At 55.5% G+C, this 17,556-nt stretch overlaps 5 protein-coding genes across 5 annotated transcripts; 3 read left to right on the top strand and 2 right to left on the bottom strand.

Moving 5' to 3' along the window:
- Nucleotides 1-3,064: 3,064 nt before the first annotated feature.
- NGA_0400801 (emp24 gp25l p24 family protein) lies at nt 3,065-3,863 on the top strand. The gene is made up of 2 exons (XM_005854723.1): nt 3,065-3,172; nt 3,293-3,863. Exons 1-2 carry the CDS (start codon nt 3,113-3,115, stop codon nt 3,845-3,847), a joined length of 615 nt encoding a protein of 204 aa, XP_005854785.1. The 5' UTR covers nt 3,065-3,112; the 3' UTR covers nt 3,848-3,863.
- NGA_0414020 (uncharacterized protein) lies at nt 3,854-5,684 on the bottom strand (the record flags this gene model as incomplete). The annotated part of the gene is made up of 3 exons (XM_005854727.1): nt 5,590-5,684; nt 4,267-5,223; nt 3,854-3,943 (listed from the first exon to the last, which is right to left on the bottom strand). The coding sequence occupies exons 1-3, from the start codon at nt 5,617-5,619 to the stop codon at nt 3,854-3,856; spliced, it is 1,077 nt and encodes a 358-aa protein (XP_005854789.1). The 5' UTR covers nt 5,620-5,684.
- Nucleotides 5,685-7,789: 2,105 nt separating this feature from the next.
- Nucleotides 7,790-9,498, top strand: NGA_0401101 (atp synthetase alpha chain -like protein; the record flags this gene model as incomplete). Its single annotated transcript, XM_005854726.1, has 3 exons — nt 7,790-8,171; nt 8,228-8,706; nt 8,851-9,498. The coding sequence occupies 3 exons, from the start codon at nt 7,790-7,792 to the stop codon at nt 9,496-9,498; spliced, it is 1,509 nt and encodes a 502-aa protein (XP_005854788.1).
- Nucleotides 9,499-10,143: 645 nt separating this feature from the next.
- NGA_0400501 (protease required for anti-sigma degradation) lies at nt 10,144-13,803 on the bottom strand. The gene is made up of 7 exons (XM_005854721.1): nt 13,012-13,803; nt 12,416-12,878; nt 12,291-12,335; nt 12,038-12,100; nt 11,875-11,937; nt 11,606-11,621; nt 10,144-10,808 (listed from the first exon to the last, which is right to left on the bottom strand). Coding segments are annotated over exons 1-7 (1,182 nt in total). The 5' UTR covers nt 13,543-13,803; the 3' UTR covers nt 10,144-10,807.
- A 226-nt stretch (nt 13,804-14,029) lies between these two features.
- Nucleotides 14,030-16,058, top strand: NGA_0401010 (uncharacterized protein; the record flags this gene model as incomplete). The annotated part of the gene is made up of 2 exons (XM_005854725.1): nt 14,030-15,043; nt 15,153-16,058. The coding sequence occupies 2 exons, from the start codon at nt 14,030-14,032 to the stop codon at nt 16,056-16,058; spliced, it is 1,920 nt and encodes a 639-aa protein (XP_005854787.1).
- Between the last annotated feature and the right edge of the window lie 1,498 nt (nt 16,059-17,556).

Raw genomic sequence — 17,556 nt, 5'->3', positions numbered from 1 at the left:
AAGCACCGCGTGGTTGGACAGTGCCGCCACAGCCATTGCCCCACGGATGACGGGTTGCTCCCACTCACAAGGAGCAAAAGCAAAGCCACGCGCCAAAATATCTCCGAATGGGCCAAGGGGGGTACCTGCTCAGGCGTTAACCCTCTCCGAGCCAACAACTCGTCTCCCGGATCGTAGCGGGCAAGTCCGAACAAGTCGCTCACAATACCCGCCCCGTCCGCCTCCTCTTTTCCGAATTCCAGTTCGACCCCCGGTTTGATTGCATCCTCCCAATCGGCCTTGGCCACTCTTGGGTCCGCCTCCCTACGCGCCACCAGGCGGCCGGCCCGTCGCACCAAATCCTCCACCTGCTCCAGGACAGCCGCGCGACCTCCCCGAGGTCTGCCCGCGGCCAGGCGCGTCAAGGCGACCAATGCACGGCAGGTACTTCCTTGGACGCCCACGTAGCGTGCTAGGAAAGCCTCGGGAGACTTGTCGTTTCTTTCAGGCTCGGCCAGGGCGCTAGGGGAGAGGAGAAGCACCTGGCGAAACAGCGCAAGGCCATCCCCGTGGGGGGGGGGAACGTCCGAGGGGGCCGAGGGCGGACCGGGAAGAGAGGCTGAGGACGTGGTAAGGTGCGGCAAAAGGCCCTGTGAGACGTGCAAGGCGAAGCGAGCGACATAGGAATGGATGGCGGCAATGTCCCGGACGGTCCACAGGCGGAGCCGCCAGTGCTCGTAGTGCTTCTGAGTCAAAAGCTCCTCCTCCGTGGCCGAGCCCGAATTTAATATAGCTCGTTTGGCCTTGGCATGCTGCTCGTTCCAGATTTTACCCCTGTCCAGACAGACCTGCGCTCGGTACCGCAATAAGGCTGTGACGGTCTCCGTTACTGTCCGCAGAAACTCTCCGCACCCGTGCCTGAGCGTGGACAGCGTGTCGGGGGAAAAATGCAGGAGCTCCTCGACCAAAGGCAACATGTCCACGTAATCGAGCGTCAAAGTTTTGACCACGCTAAGAAGTGCGTCCTGCACGCGGGAGCCTGGCTGCTCCCGCATAATCCCCCTGGCCCCGCGAGCCAAGTGCCGTCCCACCTCATCCCGCGTGAGCCAAGGTGCCGACGCCACAGGCCCTGGCATCCCCCCACCGGCCCCGGGGCCATGAGTCCAGCCCGCGGGAGAAGCTGTTACAGGCAAGGGCGTAGAGGGGGAGAGCGACGCGCCAGGCGTCGCAGTCTGCCCGACCGCCCCCAGGGCCTGCCGTAAGATGTGGGCCAAAATTTTGTCGGCATCGGGCCGCGCCCCCGTGACAGCGTCGGACATAAAGCACGCCACCGTCAGCTGTAGATATTCCGGCGCTTTCCGGACCACCACAGCCATGCTCTCTTCGTAAAGGAGGGCCTGTTGTGCCGGGAGTTGGAGGTGGAGGAGCCTGGAGACAAGGCCGGTATCCTCCGCCCTCAGGGGGGTCCGCCGCCTTGGCCATGGCCCTCAGCAAAGTCCGGGCATTCTTGCTGGTCGCTGGCGACTCGAGCCAGAGCTGGAGGTGCTCCGAGGCCAGGCGTCGACAGGCGGCCAACGGGGCCAGCTCGACCAGGGTGGCGATCAGGGGCCAGAGGGAACCGTACGCCTGCGACTCCAAGCGCTCCTGGACCGCTCTCAGAAGCAAAAGATGCGCCTTTTCCGAGCCAGCACTGTAGCGAGGATACACCCGCGGGAGTACCTCTTCGGGAGGGCCGTCGAGACTAAGCGCCCTACCCTCCCTGCAGGCGGGGTTCAGGATCTCGTGCCCCCCCCCGGGACCCGGCGCCTCCGGCCCGCGGGCAGGGGCTGCGAGGACGCCCACCACCGCCTCCTCCAGCACCTCCTCGTCCCCCGAGTCCGAGTCGTCCGAGCAAATGCTGCCACTGGCCTCCGCCGTACCCTTTGCCCCTCCCTTGGCCCCTGCTTCCTCCTTCCTTTCCGCGGAGGACCCGACCAGAGAGGGCGCCAGAGGGGGGGGCAAGGCCAATGGAGGGAGATGAGGCAGCAAGCCGTCGGTCCCTGTGTTACTGTGGAGAGGCTGTCCGGGTGTGGAAGAAGGCGTGCCTCGCAGGGAGGAAGAGCTGCTGCCAAGTGAAGGCGCGCGTGCACGAAGCCAAGGAGATTCGTGCGAGGCGACCGCCGAGTTCCAGCCCGTGCGTAGATTGGCAATAAAGGTGCGACAGCCATAGTCTACATACTCGTCCACCCATGCACGAGGGCCCAGCGTATCCTCCATGTATACTTGCAGGAGCGCGAGGGGCCACTGGGGGCAGTCCCGGAATGCCCGGAGTAAGACATTGCACGCCAGCCGATGAAGCAAAAAGCCTGCACGTTGAGCATTTGCCGAGCGCGAGCTTTCGGTAGGCCGCAGCCAGTCGATTATTATCGGCAAAGTTGTAGTTGTGTCCCTGAAAAGTTGTGGTTTTGCTTTTACTGCGCACATAAGTGCCACACTGGCGGCGGAGTGGGGGCCTCCATCCACCGAGCCTGCAACGCATCGACAAAGCTGTGTCGCCGCCCTTTGAAGGGAAGGTAAGTCTTCTTGGCCACCCGCCTCGATGACATGAACGAGATCTTGAACAAGTGATGGCGGAGACGGGTCCATTCTATTTATTTTTTAAGGCCAAGCTCAAGTTGCACGGGGGGGGGGGCAAGGCTCGCCTGCAGATCATTATGCTGTCGATACTGTTGCTCCCGCGCCGCAACGCCTTGACATCATTTTCCACAACGCTCACCCTATTGGTACCAGCTGCATCAAGATCGAGAAAAGATGACATTTAGGACCTAAAAGCATTTTTCGTTCGCCATCTGGACGTGGACTCGGCCAACAAAAGGGAGATATCAATGCTTTTACTTGACTCGCTCAAGAAGCATCGCTCAAGAGAGGCGATAGCTCGTACCGCCCGAAAACCGCGCGGTCCATCCCCCGCTTCCCGACGACAGCAAGGCCTTCGCGTGTGTGTCTTTCACGAATGCCCCTTTTATCCACTCGACATCGCAGGGACTCTAACAGTTGGCCACCAGGACCACTAGGGTTCATTATGCAGAAAAGAATGGTGAACGCATCCTCACGCTTGAGGCACCGGGCCTTCGTCTTCCTTCGCATTTTCCTAATGATGTTGCTCCTGTCCCGAAATGCATGCAAGGCCGAATTCTACGTAGTGATACAACCGGTACGTTTCTTGCCCCGGTATTGTCTCGGAAATGTTGAAATCAAACAAACAAGCAAAACCTACTTGCCCGCGACTCACGCCTCACCAAAACCGCCTCCCTATGTACTCTCAATGTTTCAGTCTGGAAACGAGCAATGTTTCATGATTGAGCAACCACAAGGTACACCGGTCACAGTGGATTACGATCTCCCCGCATATGCGACCCAGAGCCTCAACTTAGTGATCAGCTTGGTGTCGGGGCCTGGCGGGAAGGGAGGCGGCGGGAAAATGGTCCAACAAGTGCAAATGAACGAGGAAAAGGGCCAGTTCAAGTTTGCCACAGTGAAAGATGGGTTCCACTCCCTCTGTATCGTACCTCACACTGTGACCAAGCCCACGAAAGTGGGTCTAGAGGTCACGTACGGAAAGTCCGACGCATACTATGCTGACCTGGCGAAAGAAGCGCACATCGACCTGTTGGAGGCCTCCATCATGCATTTGAACGCGCAAATGGGTCAGATTCTAAACGAAGCGGACTACATGAAAGACAAGGAAGTCCTCTTCCACCAGCAATGCGAGCGGACGAACTCAGCGGCGCGATGGTGGCCTATTTTGCAAGTGGGCATCCTCCTGGTCACGGGCGTGCTCCAGGTCAACAACCTCAAACAGTTTTTCAAGGCGAGGAGATTGGTGTAGACCGACTCACGGCCTTGCAGTGCTCGAAACAGATCCAAGGAGGATGCAGATAGGGGCGCTGTCGGGGGCGGGGGCGAGGGCGGAGGGGATGTAGGGCTTTCATGATCGAGTTTGGGTAACGGGCGAGGTTCGCCGGATGCGTGTACAGTACGGAACGGAATATATGCGACGCCAATGACATTTCGTCCTCCTCCTTTTGGGATGCTTTGAAGAGAGTAAGGAGGGAGGAAGCGAGAGACAAAGGAGGGTTAGGGTTACGACAACGCCTGCCGCCAAAATTGAAATGTTTTTTACTTTCACAGTTTGGGTCTTTCCACTGGAATGATCTTTACTGTCGAATGCGTGTCTCGTTTCACATGTCCTCGCTTTCTTCCTCCCCCCCCCCGCCCTCTCCTTGTCCTCCTCCCCGTCCGGACAACCCTGGCACGGTCTTCCTCACTCAGCAACGCTTCCTCTTCCTCCTCTGTCTGTCTCCTCCTTCCATTTCGCATCGCCTCTTCCCACACGCGTGCGAACACATCCCCGTCGCCCCCCTCGCCTCCCCCGTCGCTGTCAAAAATCTGGCTATCACCTTCCTCCTCCTCACCCTCCCTGAAACCCATGTCTGGTCTCACATATTCCTCCCCTCCGACCCCTTCCTCTTCCCAAAACCCTTCATTTCCTTCCATCTCCTCCCCCATCCCGCCCCTTCGCCTCGCCCTGCTCGCCAAGAAGGCTTTAAACGGCACCTTGTCGATGTACGGGTACTCGCCCACCCAGGCCCCGCAGTCTGGTACAAAGACGTCCGAGACCCCCATCAGCTCATCGAAGTCGGGCGACTCGCTCAAGACCAATCCCTCGCACCGCATCCCTGGCCGCACTTTTTTGTAGCTGGGTAAGATTGGCGCGTAGACTCGCAGCTTCCGCCCCGATTCGTCCTCCATGGACATGACCAGGGCCTCGGGCCGGTTGTACTCCCTCGCCTGCCGGATGCGGCCCACGCGCACGACCCTCCCACTAAAGAGCGCGCCAAAGACGCCGTCGTCGCGCGGGGTCCGGGCGAAGTAAGTGCCGCGGAAGCTCACGTTCCGCCGGTAGGCAGCCAAGCCCGGGGCCAAAATCCAGTAAAACAAGAACACCGTGCCCAAGACTGTGGCTGCGGGCAGGCCGATCAAGAATGTCAGAAACCAGCTCGTCCAAAGCCCGAAGAACGTCGCAGAGGCAGCTTCGTAGATCTTGCCGAACTTGTCGCTCTCCGTGATGCCCCAGTAGTATTTCCACTGGTCCCCCGTGAATTGTGAGGGAAGAAGCCGACGCAGCGTCCGATCGCGAAGAACTGTAAGGCTACAGGAGGCAAGACCGCGGGAACGGTGGCGTTCTTGGGCAATATTTCGGACCTGAGGAGCTGAAGTAATATGGCCCCTGCCCCTTGAGGAATAGGCGGGATGGCTGAAGGCCGGCACCATGCAAGACGAAACGGGACGAGCGGGTACACAGATGTAAGCGGACATTGGAAGGGTGTGAAGAGGCGGCCATGCAATGCGGAGTGGAATGCCCTGTGCGAAGGGCGACAAGCGGGGCAGAGCGACGGCAATGAGCGAAGGTGAAGGGGGGGTAGGAGATTATAATAGTATATTTTATAGAAAAGTCATGACGAGGGGAAGCCGGGACAACAAGCAACAGCTAATTATTTTCAATGCACGAATTTTGACGCTTGGATGAAACGGAAAAACAGGACATGAGCAAGAAATTTGCCCACTTACTACGAGACCGCTGCCGCAGGTTGGCGGCATCGTATGAGGGCAACGGTGACGACGATGACAGCTCTAACCAGTCCCGCGAATATCTCCTGCCTGCGACACTCGTCAGTTTCTCCTGTTGTGTGGTATCGAGTGTTATGTTCGTTCGCAATGTAGGAAAAGCGTCCTTGAAGTGACCGTAAAGGTCACCTGTTCCCCTCGGCCGTCACTCACCCCGTCTGCTTGGTGTTTCTCGATCGAGAGAGACGTCGCAGGAGGGCAGTCGAAGTGAACACAAGGGAGCCAAAGCTTTGAACCAGAATACGAGCACGATTCAGTTAAGCTCTTGTTTCACTCTGCCGTGATAGGTAGGTTTGTAATTTTGATTAAATCATCGATTTTATCATCAAATTTGGATTCGCGGATAATTTACGACATGAAAGGATCTCTGGGCGCGAGTGAATATCATCGGAAGACGTCAAAATCGATCACAATAGACTCAATCTAAAACCACCAGCTCTTCATGATCCAGAAGGGAAAAAACGCACGGTATAATTTGTATATTGATTGCCTGTTTGTGCAGGTTTTCCGGAATATGTTCATTAACTATCAAGATGGCGGCGCCTGCGCCGGACTACTTAGTCATTCCTCGTCGGTACAGAAATGACAACTACTCTCCTACAACGCCATTCTCGATAACAATTTTAATCTGTGAGCAGCGAAATCTTTAGGGGATACCGGCGAATACCGGTTGAACACTTTGTAAGGTGAAGAGAAACATTTATCGTTTGTGAAGACTTGAAATTTAGGATTATTTCGTTTCATGAGGTGTCGACTCGCATGAAGATAAATTTAATTTGTCGGCAGAACATTTTTGTTCCTTAAAAACATGTTTAAGAATCTATTTTCCTCCAGGAAAGCTGCCAAGGTGCGTATTCCTTTCCAGGTGACGAGGACAACTATGGGCTCAGAAACATTTTCGGACGATGGCATAATTAGGTCGATATGAACTCAAAACCTTGCATTACAGACTGTCGAAGATTTGTACGAAGACACAAGCAGATATGACTAATTTATAGCTCTTTCAGGCGCTTTTAAGCATCTAGGCTAACTTCTTCTTCATGGGCGGGATCGCAAGGGGACAATTTGAAGAATGAAACAGGCCTACTCTGCTGTTCCAAAGCTAGATGCTATGACGCCGCTGTGATTAAATCTTATTTCTCAGATAACGCCACATTTTGGGGTATATTTGTGTCACAATTGTCATTTGACTGTTCCGATCTGAGCTTTTTCTGTCATCGCCATGCTCGCTCCTCGCTGTGGCCCCCTGATCGTCTCGCGGACCGTGCTAAATAGGACCCCACATGTGTTCCCGTGCCTATTATCCACCGCCAAGCATCTTTTTCGAATATTTACTCATATATCCTGGTGAAACTTGTCAAAATCGTGAAAATAAGCCCTTTGTGTGCGGGTTTACTGGCTTTACTTCTGAAAGAGGAGAAGAAGAGGGGGAGGAGGTCGACGGAAAGTCGTGAGCTTTGAATTTGTGCCTCCTCCCTCGAAAATTGTCACACAACCGGTATTCGTTATGCATATGGGGCCCGCAACCGATAATCAAGTATAATCACTGTCAGCTTATGCTATGTAGCTTTTTGTGGCACGAATTGGCCAATTTTACGGCTGGGTCTTCATGTGGCACGTATGTCCTGCTGATCTGATCGATCAAGCCATTTCTTCTGGCATAACTGGCCACTCTTACACTAATGTGCGCTCATCTGACACCTTTCGCTGATGACACCATCAATAGATCAGGAGCTCCAAACTGTTGTTGAGAAGTGTAACACGCAGCAAGACCATGCTGCCTGTTTTGTTTGTTCTGTCTGCTGTGGTCTTGAACAGAGCCTTCGGGTTTCCTAGCACCATTATAGAGGCTACCGATAAAGGCAATCCTCCGATTCCATGGTCGTTTGGGGCGGAGAAGAGCTGGGACGCTCGTCGCGGACTCGTAGATGGCCAAGATGCCGTTTGTGACGCAATCAGCGACTGCACTAGTTGTTTTCAAGAAGCAGGGTGCGGGTATTGTGGGGGAACCGGCCGTTGCCTCGCGCAAGCGAGCGCTGATAAGTGCAGCAAAGGGTGGAGCGACACAGGCATCTGTTACACATCCTGTCCTGCGGATGCAGCACCATTGCACGAGGCTGCAGGCGTCATCCAGTTCGGGGCAATGGCCCCTGGGGCGGTGCACTATATCCCGGGGGAGAGCTGCACCTTCACCATCTGGCCTTTGCCGGGCAGTGGCTCCGCGACCAGCCCGGGTGCCGGGGCAGGGAATCGTCGGTCTGTCATGATTCGGTTGCAATTCGAATACCTGGATTTGGGTCCCGGGGATACCTTGAACATCTACAGCAATGGTTTGGACGGGCCCAAGATCCTCAGCATTGCGGGGTCAGGCCTCGGCATCGTGAACCGAACCATTACCAGCCGCTCCAGCTCGGTGGTTTTGCGCCTCCATGCGGAAGGTCCCGTGGGCGGGACGGGGTTTCGCGTCTATTGGCGGGTCATTGAAAGCTCGCCTTTGGATATTTATTTGATATCAGCGATCATAGGTGGGTGTGGGCGGGTGGGAACTCCATGGTTGTCTTTGGGGGGGGTTGCTGGGAAGCAAAGGTGTTGAATGGTGATCTGTCTGGTGTCGATGCTCCCGATGATCATGGATCGAGAAGCATGATTGGGGCCATGGAGTCCCTAGGACGTCAAGATATGGCAAAGCGCTCGTCTGATTCCACGCCCATATCCACACATGAACACATCCCCACCTATGCGAACGCCACGTACCCAGTCACCTCCATCCTCACGTGCATCCTCTGCTCCTGTTGCTGCAACAACTGCGTGGCCATGTTCTCTGGTGCCGGCGGTGGGCGGCGGGGAGGGCGGCTCCTTTGGGCATGGGGAGGGGCCAACGCGAGCGCCCCGGCCGCCCGGGCACTTTCCCCGCAAGAGAAGGCCCGGCTGCCTATAGCCCCTTACGACCCTGGGGAATCGAATTTGTACAATTTTCGGGAGTGCTGCATTTGCTTGACAGATTTCGAGCGGACGGATTTGGTGAGAAAATTGCCCTGTGGGCATGTCTACCACTCGGAGGTGAGAAGCGAGGGAGAAAGGCCGAGAGAGCAACGGGAGCGTTAGTGGGAGAATCCGCCTGGTGGGGAGGAGCCACGTTTCTGCGTGTTTTCAAGAAGGTATGGCCCTCAGGCCCTCACATGAAGCCCGTTCCCTCCTTCCCAGTGCGTTGATTGCTGGTTTTCGGTGAACTCCGTCTGCCCGCTCTGCAAGTCCGACGTCCGCGACAAGCTCGGTGTCGGCGCAGAGGGAGCAGGCATGGTCCCCTTCTGGCGCATGCGTGCGGCCCTCCATCTGATCCAACGGCGGTTGCTCTGGCCCGCCGGTCATCTTCTCCATCTCCACCGCCCTCCTCCTCACGGATCTGCCCTCTCCTTTCCAGGCAATCGAGAGGCGGAAGGTGGAAGGGGAAGTGGGAGCGGCAGGCGGTGGCTGAGCAGCAGGGGGTGGTTAGGCGGGGACCGAGGGGTACTGTCGATCGATTGGCAGCCCAGAGCCCCGACGGCGGAAAGGGAGGGGGAGGAGCGTTGGCCGCGATGGGATCAGGGCGGGGAGCAGAACGTGCGAGGAGAGGAAGTCGTAGTGTTCGAATTTGCACCTGGAGGGGCTGAGAGGGGAGGGCGGGCGGTGGAGGAAGGGGGCCGGGGCGAGGAGGGAGGACATGGATGGGGGGTCAATGAAGGGAATAGGGGCGGGGACACAGCCGGCGTGGATTTAGAGCGTGGCGACGTGGACAACCGAGCAGGTGGAGGAAGGGAGGGTGAGGAGGACGGGAGGGGGAGGGAGGAGACGGGGCTCCGGGTCCCGCAATGATGCGGCAGCTGGAGGGGGCAGGCGCGTGGAAAGTGCTGTCTGCGCGTGGAAAGTGCTGTCTGCACATCACGGTCAAAGTGGACATAAGGCTGGGGGAGAGGAGATTCAAGGCATACGACGAGCGCTTCTTAACGTACGGTTGCCGTCGCCGTGAAAGTTTTGGAGTGAGGAGAGTAAACGGGGAGAAGCTTCGAGGTGACGGAGTGGGACCTCGCCGAAAGGCGAGTGCAGGCGCCGCCGCGTGTACATACGTAGGGAGCAGAAAAGAGAAAGGCTCTCGTTTATATTTGTGTATAAAGGGGGGAAGATTGTCAAGACAGCTAACGGGCGAGAGTAAGGACACGAAAGTCTGGTGGTAGCGGAGGCCCACACCTGCGGGAAAGAGCCCCAGCCTCGCCCTTATAGGAACCGGCTTGGATGTGGACGCAGCGGAAAGTTGCCGCGGCGTGGGGATAATGCCGGGCTTGGTCGCGCGGGAGGCTGTAGTATAAACAAGGAACCTAGAGGTCTGCTGCCGGATGCTAGGGATGCACGGCAGGACGGTCAAAAAGCATAGACATGTAAAGAGGATTTTCTATGCGGGAAATAAGAGCCAGTCAAATATTCCAGGCGATAAAATAAAGAAAGAAACAAAAGATCTTTCTTTTCGACCTCAAGTGTCTTGTTCCTGTGCGCTCGGCGTCGACTGAGATAAGAAGGAGCACATTGCCTGTCCAAACTGAGCCTCAATCCTCTCTCACCATTCGTGCTCCAGCCCACCCACCAAAAAAAGGAGCGACTACAACCTCAAACCCTTCCCACCCCCGGCCAACCGCTCCTCTTCCAGCTGCTTCTTCTCCAGCTCCTCGATGAACTGCTTCCACTCCGCGAAGGAGACCAATCCACTGCCGTCCAAATCGAAGTCATCGAACGACGGATACTCCACGTCTGCTAGCTCAGGATGTGCCGCAAAATAAGACCGCAGGTAGGCCTCAAACTCCGCCCTTGAGATTTTATTGTCGTTATTGGCGTCCGGAAGCTTGAACTCAGCGACCTTCCTCTTGTTTGGGTCCGTCTCCGGGTGCTGCAGTATCCCCTCTAATTGAGCAATCAAAGAGTCCACGTAGTCCGCATTGACTTCCAACGCTTGGTACGCCTCCCCAAACTGAGCCACGATCGCTTCCTTCCGCTGCTGGTAGGAAGCTATGAGCTTATCGCTTTTCTTCTGATGTGCTTGTTTAAGCCGCTTGGCCTGCCACCGATAGTATAGCTGTCCAAAGCTCCAGCTGGCAAGGGCACCCACGGCTCCAGTTTTCATCATCCCCCAAAATCTGCTTGGATAGTGTTCACACCATGGAGAATGTATTGGCTAATTGACTTTACAATTTACTTCTTTTGGTGATCATGCTTGCAGGCAAGAACGAGATTGTGTTTATTACGAAGAATGACGCCTGAAGACACACAACCCAAGTCATCACATGTGCAATATGACATACAAACGCCCACACAGCGGGAGTAAATTGAAAAGCGAGGCATTTTACTTGTCGAGCCTGCACGCATGCCTCTTCAACAGCCTCATTCCTCCGTATAAACCTTACCTGCCCGAATCTTTTCGCCCTATGTCACGAAACTCAGGCCTCGGCCGTTGTTGCTGATATTGTTGTTGCTCATAAACTTGTGCTTTTACACTCTCAGCAAGGCAGGCAACCAGTAAGACCGGGGTCAAGGAAGCGATGCTCCAGCAACCCCTCATTCCTCGTCCTCGAGCGGGTCCTCCCCTTCTGACGCAAGAATTGTACTTGAAGGGGTTTAGAGCAAAAAATAAGAACACGGAGTCGGATTTACGTATACGCAAGCTGCCTCAAAAAAGAACCGAAATAAATCATGCATACATGAACAAACCTGCAGTGGCTTAACAGGAGGGGAAGAGCTTCAGGGGTTAAGTCCGGGTATCTTCTTCTACGGCAGCCCCTTTCCAAGCTCGTTCCCCAAATCGTCCCGTACAAAGCAAGCCACGTCGTTCTGCGAGCTTCGAGTCGCCAAACTATAGTACATTGCTTCTTTTTCGGATTCATTCAACCCCACTGTTGTAAGAAGCGTTTCACGTAGGGTTTCGTCCGGCACATACCAACCCTCTGGCTTTTCTGGGTTTTCAGGCACTGCCTGGCATGAGACGCACTGTTGCTGACGTTTTTCTCTATCTCTGTACACGGCCTCAATCCCTTTCTCTTAAGGATATTGCCTTATTTTTTCATCACAAATCCTTTTTTTGGCTACAGGAGAAGCGAGTCCACGATGTGGGCAACCCTGCATCTGAACCTCCCCACCCCGCCTAAAAATAACACGACGGACACGCGTTTGGATTGCAGCAGCCGAATCCAGGAGCCTCGATCTCACCATTGGCAATCATGTTGTGCGCATCCAATTCTTCCGGGAAGGCTTTCAAGAGGAAGAGTACCCCTGTTACAAAATGTTTGGTGTGTATTATGTTGCATTGAGAAAGGCAGAAAAGGACGGTCACGGAAGCAAAATACCTTTCGGTGTGATAAATCATACTCACGTTTTCTGACATATACATAGCTCGATATAACAATGACAACACCGATGGCGAAGCCGGCGATGGCTGGGTGGAAAGACAATTTAGGATCAGAGACGTTAGAGGATGAGATTAGAAAAGCTCGCATAACTTGAGGCGTGAAAAGAGGAGATTCAAGGTACTCTAGCTTGCACATGCTCGGAACGGCCCTTGCCATTGAGTGCCATTGAGTGTCGTGGGATTATTAATCCCAGAGCATGCTTTCTCGCGCACGTACCAAGATTGCCCGACGCAAAGAGGAACGACGCAAAGTCGTAAGTTCCTGTGAGCAAGGGAAGAAGCCGGAGGTGAGAGAGCGGGAGGCATTGAAGCTCCTCCAACGCCCCGCGCAAGTGCACGCACCATGGATCAAGACTGGGAGTATGAGCGTCTTGTACCACCTCTCCGTGTCCTGCTGGAAGAATTTGCGTTCGGCAAGCGACGTGCCAATGATCAGCCCAGTGGCGCAGTGCAGAGGTACCGAGGTGAAGGCCCGGACGATGGCCGTACCCAGACCGTAGGAGAGGTTATACATCAAGTCCTCCACCGTGCCAAACGCACTGCCCGCGCAGCAGCTGTACACCACGAGGGCGCGCGGGTCCACAACGTAGGACTTGTAGATGATGCGGCGGACCGCCAGGTATTTGGCTGACTCCTCGAAAAAGCCGGCGATCAGGTAGGCCTGTAAGAAGGAGGAGAGAATGCACATGCCGCAAAGCCCATCCTTGGGCAAGTTTGTCCGGACGATGAGGAAGTAATTGGTCACATTTTCCAGGATGACGATAGGGATCATCCACAGGACGGCTTCGAAGAAGGTGATGAGCATCTGCAATCAGAGTAACGGCGAGAGCAGGCATGAGAAAAGAAGAAAGAACCAAATATTTAAAAGTTGACTACAACAACGATGAGCATGAGAGCATGATGAAGACAATAAATTGAAGTGGATGTTATCTTCTTACCTGCATGCGGATAACGGACTTGCGAAAGCGCATCTCGAGGAAAGAGAGGAGGGTGATGGCGGGCAACACAGACAGAAGGACAAGCCCTAATTCCCGCAAGGCCCTGGATGCGATGAGTGCCGCCGCGGTGATAAGAAGAATGTAGCCGCTGAACCACTTGCAGAAGGAGGAAGCGCAGGACGTGGTGCAGTAATCCGTGCTCTCCAAGTTCGCGTTGGGACGGTCCACGGCGGTAGGTTGTTGATGCCCACTCTCAAGCCCGCTGTTGTTGGCGTCTCCTTGCGGTGGCCCCGCATAGGTACCGGTGGTCGACCTATCACTATACGGATATGAAGATGCTACTGCTGGCATACCATTGGGAGGGAAAGGTGTTGCGGCCCCCGAAGAGGCGGTAGTAGTGCCGGAGAGAGTGTGAGGCAGAGGTGGTTGGTATTGCGTGCTACTGCTCCCAGGGTACCCATTGGATATGGCCACGGGGCGGTATAAATCTGAAGACGGATTTACTGTCCGTCTGTTTGGAGACAAACTCATGATTATGTCTGCAGAGGGCAATTAATCTTTGGAAATCGAGGCGTTGATAAGTACCATGGTTCTTAACATGTAAACGTTGTGTTGCGTTTTGAAATCCGAACAAAAAACAAATGCTGGCCAAGTGCATGATGCACAAGCATACAATTCATACACACTGCACACACACGCAACGCGGAAGGACGAATTCTCAAGGCCCCCGTCTTAGCATGCTACACCCGGGGCGGTGGGGTCTGGCCTCGTCTCGCTCCTTTCCTCTCAGGGAAAGATACTCTTGGAGCACGGGCGCAGAAAAAGTACCCGCCAGCCCCGCGCTCGTCGTATGCAGGCCCCTCGCTTCCTTTCTTGGCCTACGTGACAGCGTGCTTTGTGACACATGAATGAAGTGACCTCTTTCACCTTTCTACCACTCCTTGTCCTTCACTTGAAAGGCAGGGGCTTCCCAGTGGTGGCGGTGGTCGTATCATCACCAGACAAGGGCAACGGACAGATGAGTGGCCTGCCGGACGACGCAATTGCGAGGGCAAAGGCCATCGCTGCTCGCCTCACAGCAAGCCTGGGTCCCGAGGGTGGGGGTGGAGGTACTAAACGACGTTTTGGGGACGGGGAATCGGAAGAGCCGCGGAAGCGGGAGAAGATTTTTATCCCGAAAGACAATCCTGATTTCAACTTCTTCAGCTTGTTGATTGGTCCCCGGGGATCAACGCAAAAACGTCTTCAGGAAAACACCGGGGCGCGAATTAACATCCGTGGCTCGGACGGTTCGAAAGGGGAAGAGGCACCTGAAGGAGAACCGCAAGAGGATATGCACGTGCTGATCGAAGGCACGGAGGAGCAGGTAGCAGCCGCCAAGAAGGAAGTGGAGAAGATTTTATTCGACCCCGCCGAAGCCATGCGTCTCAAGGCGGCGCAACTGCGGAACCTGGCTGAATTGAAAGGTGGCTACTCGCCCGGCGGCAGCGCGAGTGGGGGGGGCGGTGACGAAGGACATTATGGCCCCGTGCGCTCCAAGCCGGGCCTGGGGTTCGGGGCGGAACCGGAGACGGGGGACATGAAGATACCCTCGAGCATGGTCGGGCTGGTGATCGGACGAGGGGGTGAAAACATCCAAAAAATCACGGCTAAAACGGGCTGCTTTGTGCAGGTGTCGAAGGAGACGGAGCCGGGCGAGAACACGCGTGCGGTGAGTGTGAAAGGCCCCACCAAGGAGGGCGTGGCGGAGGCGCTGCAAATGATCCAGGGGCAGGTGGATGAGGCCCAGGCAGAGCGGAGCAAACCGCGCGCGGGGACCGGGGGTGGGGGCCACTATGGGGGCGGGGGGGGAGGACAGAGTTCCGAGTACGGGGTTGCGGCGACCCTCACAGTGCCGGTGCCCTCGGACAAAGTCGGGCTTATCATCGGCCGGGGCGGAAGCACCATCCGGACCATTCAGGAGCGGACAGGCGCCAACGTGAACATCCCCAGCGCCAACCAAGGGGACGAGCCCAACGTCCGCCTTGTCACGGTCTCGGCGCCGGACATGCAGGCGGCCGAACATGCTCGGTCCGAGATTCAGGCCCTGTTGGCCGGGGGGCCTGGGGGGGGGGGAGCGAATGGGAGGGGGGGCGCCTCAGGGGGGCACGGCGCTTGTCATGCACATCGACCAGGACAAAGTGGGGCTGATCATCGGCCGGTCCGGGGCGGTCATCAAGGAGATTCAGCACCGCACCAATACGCGCATTCAGGTGCCTACCACCGCCGAGCCCAACACCCATCCCCCCGTGCGGGCTGTCACCATCATGGGACCCGGCGACGGACCGGAACGGGCGCGCTACGAGATTGAAACCAAGCTAATGAACGAAGGTTGCCGAGACGCCCACGGCAACTACATCCCCTACCAGCCTAGCCCCGCCTTTATCGTCCCCGTCGGTCCCGGCGGCGTGCCCATCATGCCGGGGGCGGCTCCTCCCCCTCCGCCCCAGGGGGGGGGTTACTACCCTCCTCCCCCGGGCTATCAGCCCCAGCAGCCACCCCCGCCCGGATATCCACCCCCTGGATACCCGCAGCAGCCTGCGCAGTCAGATCCTTACGCCGCTTACTACCAGCAACAACAGAACCAGGGCCCCAGTCCCGCGCAGCAGCAACAACAACAGCAGCAACAACAACAACAACCACAACATCAACCACAACATCAACCACAGCCTCAACAGCCGCAGCAACAGCCAGCATATGCTTCGCAAACGAACGGTGGTGATGCCGCCGCTGCACAACAACAACAACAACAGGCTGCTCCTGCTCCCGCTCCAACATCAAGCTCTGACTCGGCGAGTAATGGAGCAGTTGGAGGTGAAGCAGCTTATGATCCCACTCAATACTGGGATCAATTCTGGGCATACGCTGTGCACTATGGAGAAGAATACGCGCGCAAGCAGTACGGCACGTGGGCACCGCCTGAAGGTACGCCGCCTCCTCCCGGTATCTCCCTTCCTTCCGCCGCGCAGGCCATGGCCGCCATCGCGGCACTGGGTCAGACATCTTAGAACTGGGTGACTACAAAAATGGTGGAAACGGAAGAATAATTGACCACCGAAATCGAGTTCTTCAGGGTTCACGAGGAAAGTGTGGTGAAGAGACATAATGGTAGGGAGGTTTTTTCATGGTATTTAGAAAAGTTAAGTGTTTTCTTTTGATAATCCAACTTGTATCGTTTTGTTCATCTTGACAAAATTATCAATACTCCACGTTGCCTTTTCATGCCAACATAATCCATTTTTAACATTCTCCCAGCAACAATAGCTTCACATGAAAAGCCGTTGCACGTTTGAAAGCAGTTTGAAATTTGAACGCTTATCGCTCCCTCTGATTCAAGTATTGGTCATGTGTCTCACGCGCGACGAGTGAATATATGGTCATTGAAATCTGATATCATAACATGTCAACACCCCTTTCGTATCATATTGGAAAAAGCTAGCATCATCACCGTTGACCGCACACCAAGACAGATTGCTCTTCGTACCACGCCCATACCTACACACGTACACACGCTTCCACCAAGAAATCACGGCATCATGTCGTCTTCCGCTATTGGATCTTCGAACTCATTTTCATGCGATGGTACTGGTCATAAATGGCAAGATAAGGTGTCGAGAATGTCTAAAAAAGTGGTAGTTGTGGGGGCGGGCCCAGCAGGAATTCACGCAGCAAGTCGTCTCCGGCAGCGTGGCTTCACTGATATATCTATCTTTGAAGCAGGCCCTGCTATCGGAGGACGATGCATCACGCGAATGATGCATGGAGGAAACGTGCCAGTTGAAGCTGGCTTTGTAGCCAATATTTCCGCTCAGAACGCGTTGACAGACCTTGTGGTAAGGAGAGCGGGATTCTGTCTAAACTTAGCTGTAGACAGAGAGCTCATCCCCTGCTCCAAAAGTGAAAATGTTCGCGCTCTTATACCCCATGTATTAAAATCTGCCTCGGCATTCCTCCACACAATATATGCTTAGGGTGAATACGGCCTGGCCGTCCAAGAAGAGGTGGTAGGGCAGATCAGCCCCGACTCGATCCCACGCGATGGCAACGAAAGGGTCGAACGAGAAGCAGAATTTATGCCTGGATCGAAAAGCTTTTCATCAGTCGGGAGGAAACACTTTCGTAAGTGTGTCGGGCAAGAAATTGAGACTGCCGACAGGGACGAAGGTAGCCCTTGTTATGGACACCAAATCTCCACCAGCTCCGACAAGACGGCTCAAGTAGCTTGTGACTTACCCAATAGCCATAGAGAAAAAGACATGAAAAGCTCTTCACGCATTCTAAGTGTCCGCGACAATGTTCCCAACCCGCCGGCCAACAATTCTCCTCCCTTGACCTTCGAGGCGCCCTCCAAGGCCGAGCAGAGCCCTGTCTTTAGTAAGGTAAAGACCACGGAGGGGCGTTCTGCTCCATCCATCGTCCCATCACTTTCCTCATTTTCCCGGTCCGCATCAAATGTGGCAGCCAGCACCGAGTTCAAGCGCAGCATAAGTAACATGGGTGACAAGA

The sequence above is a fragment of the Nannochloropsis gaditana genome (assembly GCF_000240725.1).
Source record: "Nannochloropsis gaditana CCMP526 unplaced genomic scaffold scaffold407, whole genome shotgun sequence".
In the NCBI taxonomy this organism is placed as follows: Eukaryota; class Eustigmatophyceae; order Eustigmatales; family Monodopsidaceae; genus Microchloropsis; species Microchloropsis gaditana.
The sequence above is the reverse complement of the archived record's forward strand: the minus strand, read 5'-3'. Positions and strand labels throughout refer to the sequence as shown.

What these genes read in the sequence shown, in the direction of transcription:
- NGA_0400801 (XM_005854723.1), top strand. Translation starts at nt 3,113, where the DNA reads ATGATGTTGCTCCTGTCCCGAAATGCATGCAAGGCCGAATTCTACGTA. An exon ending in TCTACGTAGTGATACAACCG is followed by an intron (nt 3,173 to 3,292) that starts GTACGTTTCTTG and finishes TCAATGTTTCAG; the next exon opens with TCTGGAAACGAGCAATGTTT.
- NGA_0400501 (XM_005854721.1), bottom strand. Translation starts at nt 13,542, where the DNA reads ATGAGTTTGTCTCCAAACAGACGGACAGTAAATCCGTCTTCAGATTTA. An exon ending in AGTCCGTTATCCGCATGCAG is followed by an intron (nt 12,879 to 13,011) that starts GTAAGAAGATAA and finishes CTCTGATTGCAG; the next exon opens with ATGCTCATCACCTTCTTCGA. An exon ending in ACTCCCAGTCTTGATCCATG is followed by an intron (nt 12,336 to 12,415) that starts GTGCGTGCACTT and finishes CCTTGCTCACAG; the next exon opens with GAACTTACGACTTTGCGTCG.